This window comes from Chlamydotis macqueenii, chromosome 5 (genome assembly GCF_036417535.1).
Source record: "Chlamydotis macqueenii isolate bChlMac1 chromosome 5, bChlMac1.mat, whole genome shotgun sequence".
In the NCBI taxonomy this organism is placed as follows: domain Eukaryota; kingdom Metazoa; phylum Chordata; class Aves; order Otidiformes; family Otididae; genus Chlamydotis; species Chlamydotis macqueenii.
This window is the reverse complement of record NC_141560.1, coordinates 15,662,318-15,680,945: the sequence shown is the minus strand read 5'-3', so window position 1 is coordinate 15,680,945 and position 18,628 is coordinate 15,662,318. Positions and strand designations below refer to the sequence as shown.

At 37.8% G+C, this 18,628-nt stretch overlaps 1 protein-coding gene across 3 annotated transcripts in view; it reads left to right on the top strand.

Moving 5' to 3' along the window:
- The first annotated feature begins 4,109 nt into the window (after positions 1 to 4,109).
- Positions 4,110 to 18,628, top strand: part of VRK1 (VRK serine/threonine kinase 1) — a 35,618-nt gene continuing 21,099 nt past the window's right edge. The window contains exons 1-5 of one of the 3 annotated variants that reach the window (XM_086748699.1): positions 4,110 to 4,176; positions 10,609 to 10,770; positions 12,304 to 12,359; positions 17,483 to 17,552; positions 17,943 to 18,030. In XM_086748699.1, the coding sequence (XP_086604825.1) occupies positions 10,614 to 10,770; positions 12,304 to 12,359; positions 17,483 to 17,552; positions 17,943 to 18,030 (371 nt within the window). In that variant the 5' untranslated portion in view covers positions 4,110 to 4,176; positions 10,609 to 10,613. Of the gene's footprint in view, positions 4,177 to 8,393; positions 8,411 to 10,608; positions 10,771 to 12,303; positions 12,360 to 17,482; positions 17,553 to 17,942; positions 18,031 to 18,628 lie in introns of those variants that run through there. The other 2 variants (XM_086748698.1, XM_086748700.1) reach the window with 2 other exon arrangements.

The window sequence follows — 18,628 nt, the reverse complement described above, 5'->3', positions numbered from 1 at the left end:
TCCTAAAATACACACAAGCTCTGAGGTTACCAGGCAGATCTTCTTAAATACTCTTAGAATGTATATTAATGGATGAACAAAGACAACTCCGGAGCACCATACTGCTATTTTTAGAGAATAGTGATTACCCTTTTAAAGTTTAATAAAAGTACACTAGAGGAAAAAACCCGCACTCTTCCTTTAATTTACACGTATCTTTCCACTGAGGAAAATAGTGTGAAATGTGAATGAGAGGAAAAAAAGAAAGCAAATCTGCAGTAACCACATTTTTTTCCTAGTGTCAGTATACCCACATTGCAGAAGGACACATAGATGTGATGGGAAGCATAATTCTTTGTACACCACAGTAGGTGCACTGTGGGCGGATGGTAATACAAGGCTACCGAGTAAAGAACTGATTCTTGGAATGTGAGCATACCACTGTTCCTTCTCAGAGTGTTTATGGCCTCTGACCACCAGGTTTTCAGCAAAACTATTTTGGTCCAGCACTTCAAGAGGACTGCAATTTGAAGCAAATACTGTGGTGATTTTTAGGAATAGTAATTTCTAATTTCTACTCCCATCTGTGGTCCTCAAACCCCAGTTAGGACAGCCGAGTGCAGTGCACATGTACTCTTTCATCAGGTATTTGTGGCGGCACAGTCTCCTCCTTCATTTTGGAATTGTCTGTTGATTTTTTAAATTTTTTTTAATTTTTTTTTCTTTTTCTTTTTTTTTTCTTTTTTAAAGCATTGTGTGCAGTATGGCAAGGTGTTTGTGAAATGTTTAAGGACTTTTCTAATTTCGCAAAGTAGAAAAATAAAAAAAAGACTGCAGGAAGAAAATACATGCTGGAGTTCTGAGCCATTTAATTCTATAATTTTTGGAACAGTGGAAATGTGAAGAATATCATGTGAAAATACCACTGCGTCATTTAAATCCAAACTTTTAAAATCCAAAGGTCATTTAATCTTTATAAAGAAATAAGTAACAATCTTGTGAAGTTTTATGGCTATAATTTTCTAGAGAAAAAAAAGCTTAAGGGAAATGTATTACTTTTACATTTCTAGATTGTTGCTTGCTTGCTTACATCTGTATGTGGAAAAGCATGTGTGCATCTTTTGCTCCAGTATTCCCTTCTCATATCTTGCAGCCCTTTAGTCCATGAATCACAGCCTGAAAAACACTATGCTAAAGCAGAAGTCAGCCCCACTAAAGTATAACAAAGAATCTCACTACCTGCAGACATTTGGCATTCTCCTATTTGGTATTTTTACTGGAACCCTTGCATTCATGTATTCTGGTGTTGCATTCTACCCAGCCTTGTGAGGAAACAAGTGAACCTGCTTAAGAGATTTGGGCTACATTTTTGATCTTGCCTAATAATCCCTGAAGACCTTAAGCAAATATTTTAATATATGCCTCAGTTTTCTTACTGTAGAATAAAATTGTGAGGCTAAATAATTTTGAACATTTCACTTTTTTCCTTTCTTTTTTTTTTTTTTCCCCCTGAGGTAGGAGGATTAAAATGTTCTTTGTGCTATTGCTATTTTGAGTCTTTTGATGAACATTCTTAATATTCTCCTAGTAATGAGGATGTAACTAACTTGCTTGTCTTCTGGAATTGATGAGTACATGTAGCTCTCCTGAAATAATACCTATTTGTGAAATGGCTATTCTCCACTTACTCTGAAGATTCACCAGTCTTCTGAAAATTTTCAAGGTTAATCTAGGTTATTTTATGAGATGCTGGTTTAGAAGAAACCATACTGTAGTTTGATGACTATTTCTTCAGGTGTTCCTATCAATCACAGCATTATAGAATCACTACAGTTGGAAAAGACCTCTAAGATCATCTCCAACCATCAAGCCACATTGAAAATATTGTACTTCTTATCCTCATTGCTAAATTGAAAGTATGTAATTGCTTTTATACTACAGTATAGTATATATTGCAGAGTTACTACTATTTAAAAGTAGCATTTTTACTCTTAACAGCTGTATCTGTAGCTCATACATAGATTGGATTGCCCATTTCATTTAAGATTAGAGAACTTTTAAGGAAAATGTATGAAGTCATTTCTCTGGAGATGAATCAAACACAATTATCAAATCTAAAATAAGTCTCAAGCATACTTGAAACTTGTAGTCAGCACATTCCAAGAATCCTTTTACAGTGGAGGAAGATAATGAGAAAGCTATCCTATGATTTTCATTGTTTGGTCATCAGTTGCTTTTCTGAGATCTAGTCAAACAATTGACAGTATATAGGGAACATCTAAGAAAAGTTGTGGCCACTTTGGATTTGGTTAACACTTGAAGAATCTCCAGCTGTAGCAGTATTAAAGCAAATGCATCCAGACAGGCTAAACAAAACCCCGGGCTTTTAGTGTATGGAAACATAATAGATAAAAGTCTCTACCCTGATACTTTATAGGCAGAATCTTATGTTTGTGTTAATAAGAAGTAGGATGGGTATATTGAAACTACACCTTTTGCTTAAACAGAACTGATTATTCTGGCTCAACAGAGGAAAATGAGAGGCAGAATGATATACAGGTTTCTCTCTTCACGCAAGAAAGATAATATTTTTGGCCAAACTTTTAGATAGGACGGCAGAATTTACTTTAGATCTCTATGGCCTCATTGTTATGACTGTTTTCAGACTGACAGCCTGAAGATCAGCTTTTCAGTAAAGGAATGAATGGAATATCTACTAAATTTTTCATTTTATTTTCTATAGCAGCACCTCAAAATGTTTTCATGATTCCAGACTGGATATTAAAGACAATGGTACTTCACGTGAAATGGTATCATGTGTGGTAGTGTGCTCCACTTCTTTCAGACAATCTTTTGGTCTTTCCTACGAGCTGTAATATTCTAGAACATTCAAAAGAGTTCAGATTGTTGAACATCTGTAGGAGCACCTAAGATTTCTATTATACATATCTATTATTCCTAATGTACCCCAAGTTTTCAAGGAAATAGTCTATATAAGTACTGTAATGATGAACATACCATGGAATGATAGTGCTTTGCTTTAAACTATTTAGTATCTAAAACTGCAGCATATGAAGATGGTGGCCATGAAAATAGAATGTTTTTTTTTTTTAAAGTTTAAAACCTCCAACAAATTAACCACACAAAAACATTGTCATTTTATTTTCCTGCCTCATCCCCTAAATTGTCTGTTTTGGCATGTCTTTAATCTTCCATGCCTGTCTCCCACTTCACAGCTCTGCAGAAGCAAGTGTGGGTGTGCATGCGTTTGTACCTGACAACAAAAGGAGGAGATGTAGTGATACCAGATGACAAATGGATCAGACCTGCTAGGTGAACCAATGCTCTATGATTTGACTTGGACCTGAAGAAAAGGAGATTGGGATAAGGAGGAAAGAGAATCAGAAGAGGAAAGAGGAAATGCTGACCCTTTGAAGGCATGGGTTCTTTTTCATAAAACTTTGCAATTATTATTAATTTTGCAAAATGTTCTTGTGCACTGAAAACAATTTAAGTATCACAGAACCTGTTTAAAAAAAAAACCCAAACCAGTCAGGACTAAATAAACACAGGCTTTGTCAAAGCAGAGATAAAAATCTTCCCTCGAGTAGTGAGAAGCTCTGTTGCACAACTATGAGAGAATATAGTAGGTAAAATCAGAAAGTGTCTGACAGTTAAGTTAGGAAAATATGTGATGAGGTAATGTGCAACTGCAGCCTCTGGTGCTGGGGGTGACTGGAGGGCTCTGGTTTGGCCCGGCTATCAGCCACACAAGATGGAGAACCACTGTCTCCCAGAAACCTGGTGGCCTCTGTCTTGCCCTGTCTCCTGGACAGGGGTTATTGCCACATAGCATCAGCCTGACAAAGGCCTTTCCAAACTTATTTTCGTTTAAACCACAGAGATTTCGTACAACTACCCTGTAAAATACTTCACCTCTTGCCCCATCGCGGGCGCGAGACCTGCTGGGAAGTGTAGTCCGTGACCTCCGCCGCGGAGGCCATGGACTACACTTCCCAGCAGGCCTCGCGCCCAAAAGGCGGGCCGAGGGCGGGCGGCACTGGCTCGGCGGCCCAATGGGCACGGGCGATGGTGGGAGGTGAGCGCCGGGGCGGGCGGGCCGCCTCGGGGCCTCTCGCAGTGCGGGAATTTCGGACGGGGCGGAAGGAGCGGCGGCCGGGCCTTGGCACGGAGGAGGTATTTGAAGCCGGCGTCTGTTTTTGGGGTGAAATACTTTTTTTTTTTTTTTAGGAGGCGAGTTTTGAGGCGCTGTTTCGCCTCTCCTTCGGCCTGCCGTGCGTCCCCGGCCCTTCTGGCGGGTTGCGGCTGGGTTTTCCCGCTTCTCTCGCTAGGGAAGGAGGCTGGTGCTACCGCCAGGCCCACTCGGGCCCTGTTCCTCCCTCTCGTCTGCTAATGAGGGTAGAGAGGGCACCTTCCCTGCTCCCACCCAGTTTCAGCCCGTGACATCTCCCTAGGCCGGCAGGGAGGGAGAGAATGGGGGGAGTCGTGAGTACGAGCTCCCTCAGGTTCACTCCTGGGGGTCTGCTGGACCCCTCCTTCCCCCACTTTCCTGGGCTATCGGCTCTAAAGCTGCCTTAGTGGCAGCGGTCTTAGGTCTAAGTTGCTTTCTTTTTTTAAAAAAATTTTTTTTTAAATTTTTTTTTTTAGCACTAAGGCGAGGCGGGGGGCGACTCTGCCACTTAGAGATTTGTCACCTTCAGGAACGTCCCGATGTGGCTAACAAAGTATCCCCTTGGTTGGAAGTCATTCTTAAGTTTTACTTTAACATAAACTTTTCTTTTTAAATACAAACCTACAAATCACAAATAAAAATCTGCAATTTTCGGAACAGGATAGGCCTGTTGTGCAAGAACTGGGCTGAGCTGGTTTCTGCCTGTCAGTGGTTGTGGTTTTTTCTTCACTTCTTATTTCTCACCATTTGCCTTCCTTGTTTAAGACTTACGCGATTGTAGGCAGGGTGAATCCTGTTGTTTTCTTTGGTTTTGAATTTGTGCTTAAGGCTTTTATTGATTCATAGGGAATCTATAGGCCGTTTATTAGCAAAAACATAAAAACTAGTGTGAAGCTTCCTGTAGCTGTTACTGTGTTGGAAGACTTGTACCTTTCTTTGTAAGAATAAGCTGCCCACTTAATTCTTGGGGATAATCCCCAAATGAGGTAGGATTCCTGATGAATTTCAGAGCTGTTGATTCTTGTACAGTGTGCCAAACTATCAAAAAGCCTTTAATTGAAGTGTCTCACTGACATGCATAGGTACTTGCTGTTGGTTTGGTGGTGAGGTGATTTGGAATGACAGATGATTTGGCACCTTATAAAGCTCACTGGGTTCTTTATTGCAGTAACTGCTGAGTGATGCTCAGGATTTTCAGGAGAACCTTAAATACTCTTCAAAAGAAGAAAATGTATTTTTTGAGAAGGCAATTTAAAATTAGTTAGCGACATGGCAATTCCTCTTGTAAATGACTGTTTCTTATCTCTGAACAAGCTGCATTCTGGAATTTTAGAAAGCCTGCCGCACAGCAGTGTGTTTTCAAAAAAAAAAAAAAAAGTGTTCAGTTTGCCCAGTGCGGTACTGGTGTGATGAAATGCTTCTTATTAATTATGGTCCACCAATGCACAGTTATTCATGTCAAAAGACATTTTCTTATTTCTTGGGGAAAGAACCATAGTACCTCTTCCTCCGTAAGTACCTCAGATGTTTTAATCATCGGGAAATGAGATTATAGCGGTACTGAAAAATGTAACACAATGATAGACCAGTCACAGAATGTCCAACTTATACAAGGAAGTCTTTATTCACTATTTAGCTCACTTTGCATTACAAGTCACTGATACTTCAAGTATCAGTGTTTTCTTTTTTTGGTAGTCCCTTCTGTAAAACTGTTCTGCAGTATTCAGAAGCTTTAAAGTGTTATGTTCTTTCCCTTCTAATCCTTGAGCAAAAACTTGTTTTTGTTTTTTGCTTGTCTTTATTTCCTTTTTTGCAGGCAGACTTAGATGTCTTGCGATGAATGATGAACAGTATTAATGACGCATGGATTTCAGGTCTTGTAGGGACTACCTATTCCTGAAGGGAAGCACAGGTCACCAGCATGCCTTCTCTGTGTTGAGAATGAAAATAGGTCCTACTGAGATAAACAACCATAAAAATGACAATTTCCAGATAATAAAAGAGGAGGTTCGGGAAGAAACCAGTCTGACTTGCTGCATAACAGAAATACTTACTTCAAAATAAATTTGATTTCTATTAATTTAGGTGTTTTATTGAGAATGGATGCCAACACAAGTTTGAGAAGTGGCTATTCATATTTATTCTAAGAGTTCAAGTATTGCTAGAGTAGCAACCATCGCAAACAACATTTGTGAAGATAACACCACTAATAGCACTATTGATGCAAAATTGTCTGCATATCTCAAGTACAGTGTATTCAGTTTCTTCCCAGATGTTTTATTAGGGGGAAGCAGGAGAAATAGCCTTTGTAGTAGGTAAGAGGCTTTTGGAGAGAGTTTAGACAAATAGACTTCTGTTATTCATACTTGTTAGTAGCAAAATCTTTGTTTTGAACATATTGTAGCCACATAAAATGCTGCTTGTTTACAATCACACACCTTGAAAATTGTTCTTGTCAGAAACCTTAGCTAAGTAGGGTCAAGTCTGTTAAGATACTTGAATGATAGTATAGTACTTGACATCTATGGCACTCTGTTTCCAAGGACTTCAGCATGGTTGCAGGCACTAATGAATTAAGCTTCACAATACCTGTGGGGGAGTAGATACTACCGTTTAGTGATGGGGAAAGGTAACTGAGGTGCAGGAAAGTTAAAGTGTTTTTTTTTTTTTTTTAAAGGTGATTTTAGGGAGAAGTAGGTGACTTTATTACAGTTGTGCAATGTACAGTAGGCAACTCTACATCGTGCTTGCTGTTTCATTAGTTTCCTGACAAGCCCCTCCTGTTAGCTATATAGTGAGTTGAAAAGCACATAGAATGGTAGAATTTGCGCTAAAATGTAATTATCTTTTTTTCATAATTTTTTATCTTCTTTTTTTTTTTTCCCCCAGTTCTGTATTTTCATGTAGAAAATTTTTGCAGTCTCCAGGTGGTTTTGGTTTCCATCAATAGAAGATCCTTGAATGGATTTATTCAAATAAATGTGAAAGCATGTGCAGCCATTGCTTAAATATTTCCATGGATAACAGCTTTTTCGTAAAGGAGTGAGTGCTTAGTATTGTGCATGCTGCCCGTTGAAAGCGATCAGTGTTTGGCACCTATGGCCTACTGATAGTTTGACCAACTTGTAAGTGGGCGCAGTGCCATCTTAACAGATGGATATGAATATAGACAGCCAAGAAACCATGTATGTGTATCTAGTGTATTTGTTAAGGGCAGGGTTCCCAGCTGGGGACGTTCAAACTTATGTCCGTTTTGAATTTTTGCTTTTATAGATAAAGGGAAGTTGTCATTATTATTTATTTTTTTTTTTTACCTAAATACTTTCAGGCATACAATTATTGACCATGTTAAACAAAAAGGGGAAAAAAGTCGGGGGAGCATCAGCTCCTTCTTTAATACTCTTGAGGAGCTCTTTTAAATAAACTTAATTCCCTTTTAAGTGAGGCTGCTGTCAAAAGAATCGTTGTCTATGTCAAAGAGGTGAAGCATATCAATAGTTTTATTTTTATTGGCTTGCTAGCTTTATTGAAAAAGAGACCACAAATTTTTCTTTTGCTAGATAGCAATCTCTACAGCATTCAGGCACCTAAGTGCATCTGTAGAAGTCTCTCTGGAATAATTTGTAGTAACTCGGAGGTTAAGAGATGTGGCCCTTCAAGCCAGCCCTCTTCATGTCTCTTATATTGTTCTTAGCTTGAGGACAGTATGCTCATTTTGTATACGTTTTTGTACCCCTGAGATGACCGTGAGTGTGATCTTGTCCTACATCTGAGTCATTAGGCAACACTGCTGATTTTTGTGCTTTCTTTTTCTCCTTATCTGAGTCAGTCTTGGGGCTCCAGAGTTCTGGGTTTTTTTTTTTCCCATTATTTCTAATGGTTTCAGTCTGTGTTTTAATCCTTTTCCTGATCTGGGTGTCCTGAGAAGCTGCTTAAAGGTTTGATGTGATCTTTTTTGGCCTGCTATTGTAAGTTATATTAACACGTAGCCCTTCGTACCAGTCTCTGTTCCTTCTAGTGCTTTTAACACCATTATGTTCTCATTGGTATGGTCTTAGATGAGCTAGCTGGAAATACATTTGGTGCTTCGAAGTCTCATTTTTCTCCTTTAGAAAATCTGGAGGAAGAATCTTCTTGTAAGACAGGAAGTATGTATCACCTTGAAAATTTAAGAAAAAAAAAGATGAAGAGGTATAAAGAGAGGAGTTTCTTGAAGACAGGAAATGGAAAAAGCTGTAGGTAAAGTTAGTCTTAAAATTTAAGTGTAAAATGTCAAAGCTGTATCTTGATTCATATAGTATACCGGAGTAACCTCATCTGGTTGAAGATGTCCCTGTTCCTTGCAGGGAGGTTGGACTAGGTGACCTTTAAAGGTCCCTTCCAACCCAAACTACTCTATGATTCTTTGATTATGAGGAAGAATGTTACTGTTGTTGCAAATGGGAGTGATGCACTTTACTTGTAAGAGAGAAGCAACAATATACTTTATTGATACAAAACAGTGATTTATCAAAGTTTGATAGTAAATGGTAAAGGCGACAGTGATTTAACAAGATTCAATGGCAAAGTACAGTGGATTATTTATTGAATAGAGGACAAGCTCAGACAAAACTGTCAGGGAGATTCTCCTGTTAAGTCATGAGATACAGAAAGGACTCCCTTGCTTTCTAAACTCTTTCTCAGAGAGGAGTCTCAGTGCAGCTGGATCCAATCCTAGTCCCAAACTTGACCAATGGTTTATGTCTAAAGGATTATACGTGCAGAATCAACTCTTTATATGACTTAGCTAAGATTTCAAAGTTTAGCATGCTATTAGTCACTTACCGAGGATCTGTTGCGGTAAGGAACCTCTCAACCTCGAGGAGTAACCTTGAGAGGTGTCCCTACTCAAGGGGAGATCCTGACATGAAGCCCGCTGCCATGTAGGAGAGCTCAAAGGGTATTGGGCTGCTAACTATTTATGGAGTAAGATAATTGACTAATAGTCATGTTTGCATACTGCCGGTAGATGTTAGTTTCTGTAAAATTTGGCTTGAGTTGGGCATTAACCAGCACTGTGGTGTGTGTTTGGAGGTGCATCACCATCCCTTGACTATCTGTCGCTCTCAAATCCGCTTTGAGCCAGACGCTGCCCGTTACCATCAGCACGAGACACATCTGTTGCTGATGGTTATCCCTTGAGCGGCATTCTGGGAAAAGTGGTCAGGCTGGGGGGGAATTGAAGCACACTGTCACAACTGTATAGAAGTAAATGAAAATGTGGGAAAGTAGTGCAGAGTTAAAACATCCTGTTTTGTGATAATGAGGAAGTTTGCACAATGTAGATATTGCTAAATACCAGTTTATTCCTTTGATGTGGATATTTCATAATACTGTTTTGTTGAAGTTACTTATTTAACCTCAGTAGGTATTTAGATGTGGTTCTATGACACAGAAATACTTCTCAGACTAATAAGGACCCTGAATAAGAACGACTATTCTTTGGCATGGAATCATACACCTTCTCTTCTGTCTTTATTCCTATATTGAGTGACTCTAGTGTCTGCAGACTGCCTGCTGCCAGAGTTCAATACTCTCTGAGCAGGTTCTTTTAGATCTTCCATGAATGGAGGGCATAATATTTAATGTCAAGTTTACTTATTTGAAGATAGTTGATGTTATACGGGATTTAGATTTAGGGGAGTGGTACAAAGTATACTGAAAACAATGCAAATGTAAGCTACACTTAGCAAAGTACAGCAATTGCAATACAGTTTGGTCACAATACTGATGTGGTTCCCATTAGCGGTCTCTATAGGGTGCTCACTGTCACGATGCTGGCGTCTCCAGCCACTGGGAAGGAATACCTGGGCTGAAACCAGCTCAAGCCCATTGCTCTCCTCGAAATTCTTTTGCTAGTTGTTTAGTTTTTATACTCTTATGTTGGGCTAAGCCTCATATTCACTCCCCACTAGAGGTCTGGCTAACTCTGGAGACATTTACACCACCATTTGATCCGCTCAGCAATTTTAAGCACCACTCAGCTGTTTTTAGCTCTTTATCTAAAACAAAGGCCACTCACTGGTGCCCTTTGTGTTGAGCTAAATGAGCTTCTTTGAATTATAGACCTATGATTTGTTGTGATTGAGTGAGATTTTTCTAGCATGCATTGTACAAGGTCTCCTAATAGGTTTCTCTTGTGAAGATTTTTGCTGTTGAATTTTCTTTCTCATGCCTGGAAAAATTAGTTGTTTTTCACTTGGAATTCACGCCAATGAAACTACTTACTGTATTTCTTTTACAGTATCTTTGTAGTAACAAGTAGTAACAAATTTATACTTAAACTATCCATACATTTTCATGCTTTTAACAGATTTCTACATAAAATAAGTCTGGCCAGTAGGTAACCTATGTATGCTTTTTTAAAATTTTCCTTCCCTTCCCTCCTCTCCCTCCAGGGAAAATGCCACCTAATAAGATGACTGCTGGAAAAAGAGCTCCTGCAAAAAGGAAACTTGCTGAAGTGTTTGCTCTGGGGGAGGTTCTAGCAGATACATCAAGAAAAGAATGGAAATTAGGTGTCCCTATAGGGCAAGGAGGCTTTGGACGCCTATACCTTGGTAAGCGTAGCTATCTTTGATAATGCTTTAAAATAGAGAGCGATATCTTTATCCTTATTCAAAGCAATGAAAAATTGACCCTAAGTTACAAAATGCAGAGTGTCTTCAAGTGATCTTTTTTTTTTACTAGAACCTTAGCTTGGTTTGTGGTATTGGAAAAAAATTACAAGAGTGGACAAATGGTCGTTGTAAGAACTGTGGTTCTATGAGATTCTAGTGGTTGTTAATTTTTTTAAACCAAAATCTTTAATACTTTTAAGCAGTGAAAGGATAGGTTAGTATTCATTTAAATTTGAGTCTGACTGAAAGAATTGCTTTTTGCATGAGTGTCCTTATATCACAAATTCTGAACTGAAATTTTCTAAGCATATTCTATGGAGGTTACTGATGAGCCAATATTTTGTCTGGTTTTGACTTTGGGACTGATTTGGACTTTTTCATGCTGTATGAAATTCTTACTTAAGTCATATTTTTTTTATGTAACCAATGCTCAAAACAAATTGAAATCTTTGACTTTACAGTTTAAAGCATCAGCACAAATCTTGTTTTGCAATGCTGTTTATTGAATTAAAGGAAAAATTATTTTAGTGGATAGTGTTCTATACTTGGTGTCTCTGTTATTTGAACAGACGAACAGGTAAGAGGATACCTTGGGGAATTAAAAAGAATTGATTGCCCCTGGTCATTTTCCAAACAATTTTGAAGGGATGAAAGTTAATGTGATCATGATAATAAGGTTTTCTTTTGCTATGCATTTATGATCTTCCTTGTCTTGATGAAGAAGTTGCGCTGAATTCATACTGGGTTGAAAAAACCCTAATAATTTGTACTGCTTTCAAAATGAACAGACTGCAGCGTAAGTGGATTAAGAAGAAAAACAGGACTAGTGAGTGGCTTCTTGCCAAAGAAGTCCTCTACTACTTACTCAGCCTTGCTCAATGAGCTACTAAATTTACTGAGACTGGAGTTCCAGCTCACTCAAATTGTATAGTTATTTGTGTTAAGAATTCCTTCTTTGTTCAAGCCGAAGCTTGCGCTCTGTTTGCTTCCGTCATTTGCACAAAGCTGTGCCCCTGACTGTTCCTGTACTTTGTGCTTGCCTGACTTGATGTCCTTCATACCTGTATCTCTGTATGTCACAAATATCAACAGCTTAGTAGCAACAAAGAGTCACATTTGAATATGTGACATGGCAAAATAGTAGAGAGAATGTGTTTTTCATCTTTATGTCCGCAACTGCGTACGTTCATCACAGTCCTAGAAAAGGAAAGAAATGCTATTGACTAGGAAAAATTTATTGAATAATAAAGAACTCCTTCGTTGAGTAAACTGCCTGTTCTCTTCAAACAGAGGAAGAATGCAAGATCATATCCATACAGGATAGTCTTGCCATACCAACGTCAAAGGTACTGATATGTGTTCACATCGGTACTTAATTGCTTTGTCATTTGTTTGTACTGCTGCATGGCAAATAAGTGTATGTTTTGTGACAGCTTCCTCTCCTACTATTAATAAAAGCTTCCTTTTTAACAGCTGATGTTAATTCTTCAAAGTCGGTTGGCAGTGATGCATCTTATGTTGCAAAAGTGGTAAGAGAGCATTTGATTCTTTACTTCACAACTTAAAAATCTTTGTCCTAGAGTATCGTGTAACTTAAAACATCTTCTGACTGAAAAGAATGCAATTGCATAGTGCTGTTTAAAATAGAAGTAAATGTGATATAGAGGAATGCTGCTGAGAATTGGGACTCCTATGTATGAGGGTGGATAATGGAATGTCAGTGGAGTTGAAGAAGGTTCGTGAAATGGATCAGATTCTGTTTCATTTGGTGTTTCCTGTAACCAGCCCAAGTATCACAAAATGAATTAAATCTGTGTAGCTTTTGGAGAATTTCTGTGATTCAACAGTGAGTCTGTGTGAACTGTTGCTCACCACTGGATGTTGGTAAGCTGACAGATGGTTTGGGAGTAGGAACAGCAAAACTTTGATTCCCGAGATCCCCACAGATATAAAGTGCTTTAAATGTTTTATCATAAAACACATACGTATTCTAATTTCTGTTGAATTAAAATGGCATTGACACATAATTTTTTTTAACCTAATGATTAGAGAGAAGAAAAAGCATTGTGGATAGCTCATTTTTAGCCTATTGTAGCAAACCAGAAAATTCATTTTATTAGTTGATATTATTTTGTTTTTAATCATAAAATAAAATAGATTTATTTAACTTGATTTGGCTATAATGTTATCTTCCTAAGGTAAATGCAAAAAGTACTTCTTAAATTTTGCTAGATTATTTTGTATAGGTCCTACTGTTATATATGATTCCCTGGTGAAGTCTTAGTAAAAAACCTGTGAATATGGGAAATAGCCGTAGTAGATCCAGACCATTCATTATCTTGGTGGTACTTCTGGTCCAGTGACAAAAGCAAATACAAGAACTTCACAATGTAAAAAAAAATAGTTCTTCAGCACAATTCAGAACTGCAGTATTTTCATCTTTTATTTATTAAACTGTATGACAATACTGAAATGCTTTGCTGCAATAGCTGACCACTTATGTAAATACGTTAATACTTTTAACATTTGTTCCTGAAACTAAAAGATCAGGTTAATTTAGAATAAAATACATCTTAGTATGTGCCTTTAATCTTGATATTTATATCTGCTGACCACAGGGAAATTCTAGAGTACTGGTTTTGATACTGTTCAGACACCTCAAGATACTGTTGGTGATGACCTTCTTTCCAAAACATTGTCGCTTGCTCAAAAAAGCACTGCTTACGTTGCAAATGTCAAACTACCACACTTTCAATATCGGCATACTGCTGCTGCCTTAGGTGTTTGAAGGTAGGAATTCCACAGAGAGCAGGAACCCCAGCCTGCAGCTGTTGCATGGTGGCAACCTGCTTTTGCATGCCCAGCCTGCGCCATTGAGGGCAGGGGACGTCTGTAATGGAGGAACTGTAGCCTGTTTTAGAGGCAAATAACAGACATTCAAGTTATCAACAGTGGCTTGCCTGAGAGAGGCAGTGGCTTCTAATTCCCAACTCCTGATGAGTTTGGACTGATCAGGAAGCAGAAAGGCATTTGACTTTCATGGAACAATCCCATTTGACTTGCTTGGAAAATCGTTATATATGCATTAATTCATGCTGTGCATAATTGCTATCCTTCTCTTTCCCCAAGTTTGAAACCTGTCCATCTGATTCTCTTCTCCTCCACTTTGGGCTCTGAATACAGGAAGAGTTGTTGTAACTTTTGGGTTCCTTTTATGCTAGATTCACGTTGTTGCAGCCATTTGTGAATACCCCTATTCCTAATCTCCCAGATGAGTACTCACTTTTAACTTGCCTTTTACAATTTTGTCTTTGTGGCAGTAAAGAGTAGCCCCAGTCTTTGTGCTGCCCTCACAAATCACCAATAACACATTATGCCTCCACAGTCTAGTATAACGCAACTACAGATAAGGGCCTATTTTCTGGTGCCTGGGTGATTCCTAGTTGATCCAGCAGCTGAAGTAAAGTGGTTAACAGCTTTGAACAATTAATAGTGTTTAACAAAATATGTGCTTCTATAATAATGTTCTTCAAATTAAGCTATTAAAGCTGGATGGAAATTGGCTTAGTCTTTGACATATCCTCATAGTACTGATGTCTGAGCAGTATGAAATGAATCACAATTTTTATCTTAAAAAAAAAATGCTTTTTAACATGTGGACCTTTCAGATGTCATTGTTCAGGAGTGGATGCAGAGTTTAATAACACTTCATTAAATTGCTGACTGAAAAGTATCAGGATTCTTAAAATACTACTTGAAGAAATTTGTTGGTTTTCAACATGTACTCCGTAATCTTTTTCATTATGATATATTTTCTAATTGGACTTCACTTTCAGTTTTGCAAATCATGAGTTTAGAGTGACCCTGTGCAGAGACTTGTAGAAATTTGTGTTTGAAGTCTTTCTCGTTTTAGTCTATTATAAGATGACTAGTATGGCAAATATTGGACATCACTACATGAGCCTTTTTAACGTAGCGTATGCGTTTATTTGCTTGTATGTAGAATAAATGGTATTGTGGGGAAACAGCTTCATAGTCAACTATGAAGATCTGTTTTGTGGTTACATCATTTATTCATCCACCTTATGAAAAGATACCAGACTTGCAGGATTTGCTCTGACTAGAGAAAAACACGTCTTTTTTTTTTTTTTTTCAGCACTGAGACATAATTTTTTGTAGAATAATTTATTTAAAGATAAATATTTTAAGAATTTTTAACACCTACTGAACATTCTTCAAACCTATGTAAATTGAATCAAATAATATGTATAATTTATGTTCTAATTAAGTTAGTGTATTAATGGATTATGCTACACAGAAACAAATGAATAGGTCAAGTAACATTTGTTTGAGATAACTGCAGTATAATAATTCAGCTATTTAACCCTGTATATATAATGTATATAATCTCTGTATCACTAATTTGTTGTCCATAGTGATAAACAAACTAACTGAATGTGGATATGCATGTACCAAAGTTTATGTGCATTGATCAGTTGATCTAGTTGTGGAGTTCTTTTCAGGTTCGTGGCTGAAGTCTGAACATTGGTCTTACAAGGAGGGGGCCAGAAAACTGTTGTCCTGGCTCCATTGTTTATCAGGGCAATGCTGCTGGAGAAAGTGAGGTGGAGATAGGCGGTAGCTTTGTAATCAAGTATCCAGACCTAGGAGTGGTGCCTAAGCTGTTATCTGCTCTCATTCTCACTGGTCTTCCTAGTCTGCCTCTGAGCCAATACATCAGATGCACACTGAAGCCCGCCTTCAGCAGTGTGTTTGATCTCTTTATGTTGCTTTGTTAGTGTTGGACAGCAGTAAACCTCTATTAGCTGAGTGGTACAGTCTGGCCTTTAGCACTTTTCTGGATCACTACATCTGCATTTAAAAGTTACAGTTAAAACCATTTAAGATATTGATGTTTTATATCTTGGAACTTTTGCTAATATAATGTGATTGTATTCTTTCTGGGTTTCTTTGCCAGTAATCAGATACTTCTTTTTGGTTAGATTTTTAAATGTAGGATATTCCAAAACAGGTATTTTTCACTGAGGTAGAATGAACATTGCGTTCCTCGGGGGCTGGTATTGGGACTGGCCCTGTTCAACATCATTGTCAGTGACATGGACAGTGGGATAGAGTGCAGCCTCAGCGAGTTCACTGGAGACACCAAGCTGTGTGGTGCAGTCAACACACTGGAGGAAAGGGATGCCATCCAGAGGGACCTTGACAGATTGGCGAGGTGGGGCTGTGCAAACCTCATGAAGTTCAACCAGGCCAGGTGCAAGGTCCTGCACATGGGTCGGGGTAATCTCAAGCAGATACAGGCTGGGTGGAGAGTGGATGGAGAGCAGCCCTGAGGAGAAGGACTTGGGAGTGCTGGTGGACGAGAAGCTCAACGTGAGCTGACAATGCATGCTTGCAGCCCAGAAAGCCAACTACATCCTGGGCTGCATCAAAAGCAGAAGAGAAGGCTGTAGGTATACCTTATAGCAGCCTTCCAGTACCTAAAGGGGGCTTGTAAGAAAGATGAGGAGAAACTCTTTAGCAGGGCCTGTTGTGATAGGATGAGGGGCAATGGTTTTAAATAGAGGGAGGTTCAAACTGGATATAAGGAAAAAGAAATTTTTACAATGAAGGTGGTGGACCACTGGAACAGGCTGCCCAGAGAGGTGGTGGATGCCCCATCCCTGGAAATGTTCAAGGACAGGCTGGACGGGGCTCTGAGCAACCTGATCTGGTTGAAGATGTTCCTGCTTCTTGAAGGGGAGTTGGACTAAATGACCTTTAAAGGACCCTTCCAACTCTAACCATTCTATGATTCTAATGAGAATTACTAGACTAAAATAAATTGCTTAAGCTTCTCTCAAATTCAGTCACTTAAAAATTGCAGGAGTTGAAATAACTTTTCTGGGCTAAGTTCTGCAAGTGTAGAGTCAAGATACTTGCCTATTTGCAGTTCTTGAAGTATTTCAAAGCTTTGGTGTTTTCAAACCAATTTCTTTCTTGTGCTTTACTTGTAATATGTGATTACCATAGATTTGTCTGAAGAAAACGGAACTGTAATACCTTATGTTAGCTTAAATACAAGGTAGACTCTGAAGTCAAAAGAGGTCTAGTTCTTATAATTTAGTTTGAAAAATTGTGAAATCCTCTGTAATTTTTCCCTTGACCAACTAATGTGTGAAGGGAACAAAATATCTTAAATGTTCAGCAAGAATTTAACTTTTGTTAAGATTTTTCCATCAAATAATTTCAGATGTTATTTTAGGCTCACTAGTGGCTATTGCGACTGATGCAATCCAGCCTTAATCTGGAAAATCTGAGATAAATAATGGTATTTAATGTTCTCTGCTAAATTTTGCTGCCAATAATTGCTCATATTTCTATACATCTCAGTTAATTTGTTATTCTTTAATCTTTTGTTATGGGAAAGGATTCTTTGATACCCTTAATTTTAAGCAATTTATAATAAAAACAACTTTTTAGTGCCAACTTTATTTTATAAAAATAAGATACTCTGTTGAATTTATCAGCACTGGGTACAGCATTTGAGGGAGAATATGCTTTTATAGGTTGAATATTACATTGTATCAGCTTTTAATAATTATTAGACACTAACACAGCAGTTTTTAACTAATTTTAAATTGTTTTGAAGGAACCCAGCCAGAACGGACCTCTTTTTACTGAGTTAAAGTTCTACATGCGAGCTGCTAAGCCAGATGAAAGTAAGCAGTCTGTTAAAATATTTTTAATTAACTACCAGCATTTAGGAAAATACAGCCTACAGGAGTAACATCCAATTTTACTTTTTAGGTAATTTTTCAAAATAATTTTTCAATTATTGAAATCTAATTTGGACATATAGTAAAATTAGGGTTTTTTGGGTAAGATGGTCTTTATAATTGTTTTGATGTTATTGTCTACCTTGAAACTTTAGTTGCATTTCTGTCCCTATGACGAATCCATCATTAACTTTCCAGTATACTTTGTGTAAAAGTTTCCATGAAATAAGCAGCTCACATGTATGCAGAAACTGTAAGTGATGTGAGTACTCCCTTTTTATGTAAGTCTCTACTGATGTGAATTCATGAACTTATCTTTATTTGTATTTTCAGTTCAGAAGTGGACTAAGTCCCATAAACTGAAATATTTAGGTGTTCCAAGATACTGGGGTTCTGGCTTGCATGAAAAAAATGGAAACAGGTGACTATATCTTTTGCTGGCATATACTAGGATTTATGTAATCTACAACCATTATCCCTTTTAACTTGATTTACTTTGTAAGATATATTTTCCACTTATCTTCATGCTGTTCGTTTCTGCTACAAAGTTTCATGTTCATAACAGGGTGTATTTAAGGAATAGGTGAATAGATACACTTTATCTGTACTCTGTTACTCCTATTTGTGTTTTCATTTGTCTTGAACATTGCTGCAATACAGTGATGCTATTTATATGCATTTTAGATGCTTTTCATATTTGCATTAAAATAAAGTTGACTTCCAGTATATAAGTCCTTGAATAATATGACTATCTTTAGGCTTTTTCTTCTGGTGTTGTGTACACTTTAAAGAATATTTTAACTCACACACATAAAGAACTTAGTGCTCTCTCTGAATCTGTTTTATTTTCCTTAGAGATAGGTTGTTTTGGTTTTTTTTTTTTTTTTTTTCCCACTTAATCTGTGAGCTAGAATAATTACTAGTCTCATGTTAAATTTGTTTTAAGTCTAGGGATAGTTTTTAGCTACTACAAGCTCTTACAGTACTAGAACTAGTCTGGCTGTAGCAATGAATATCAG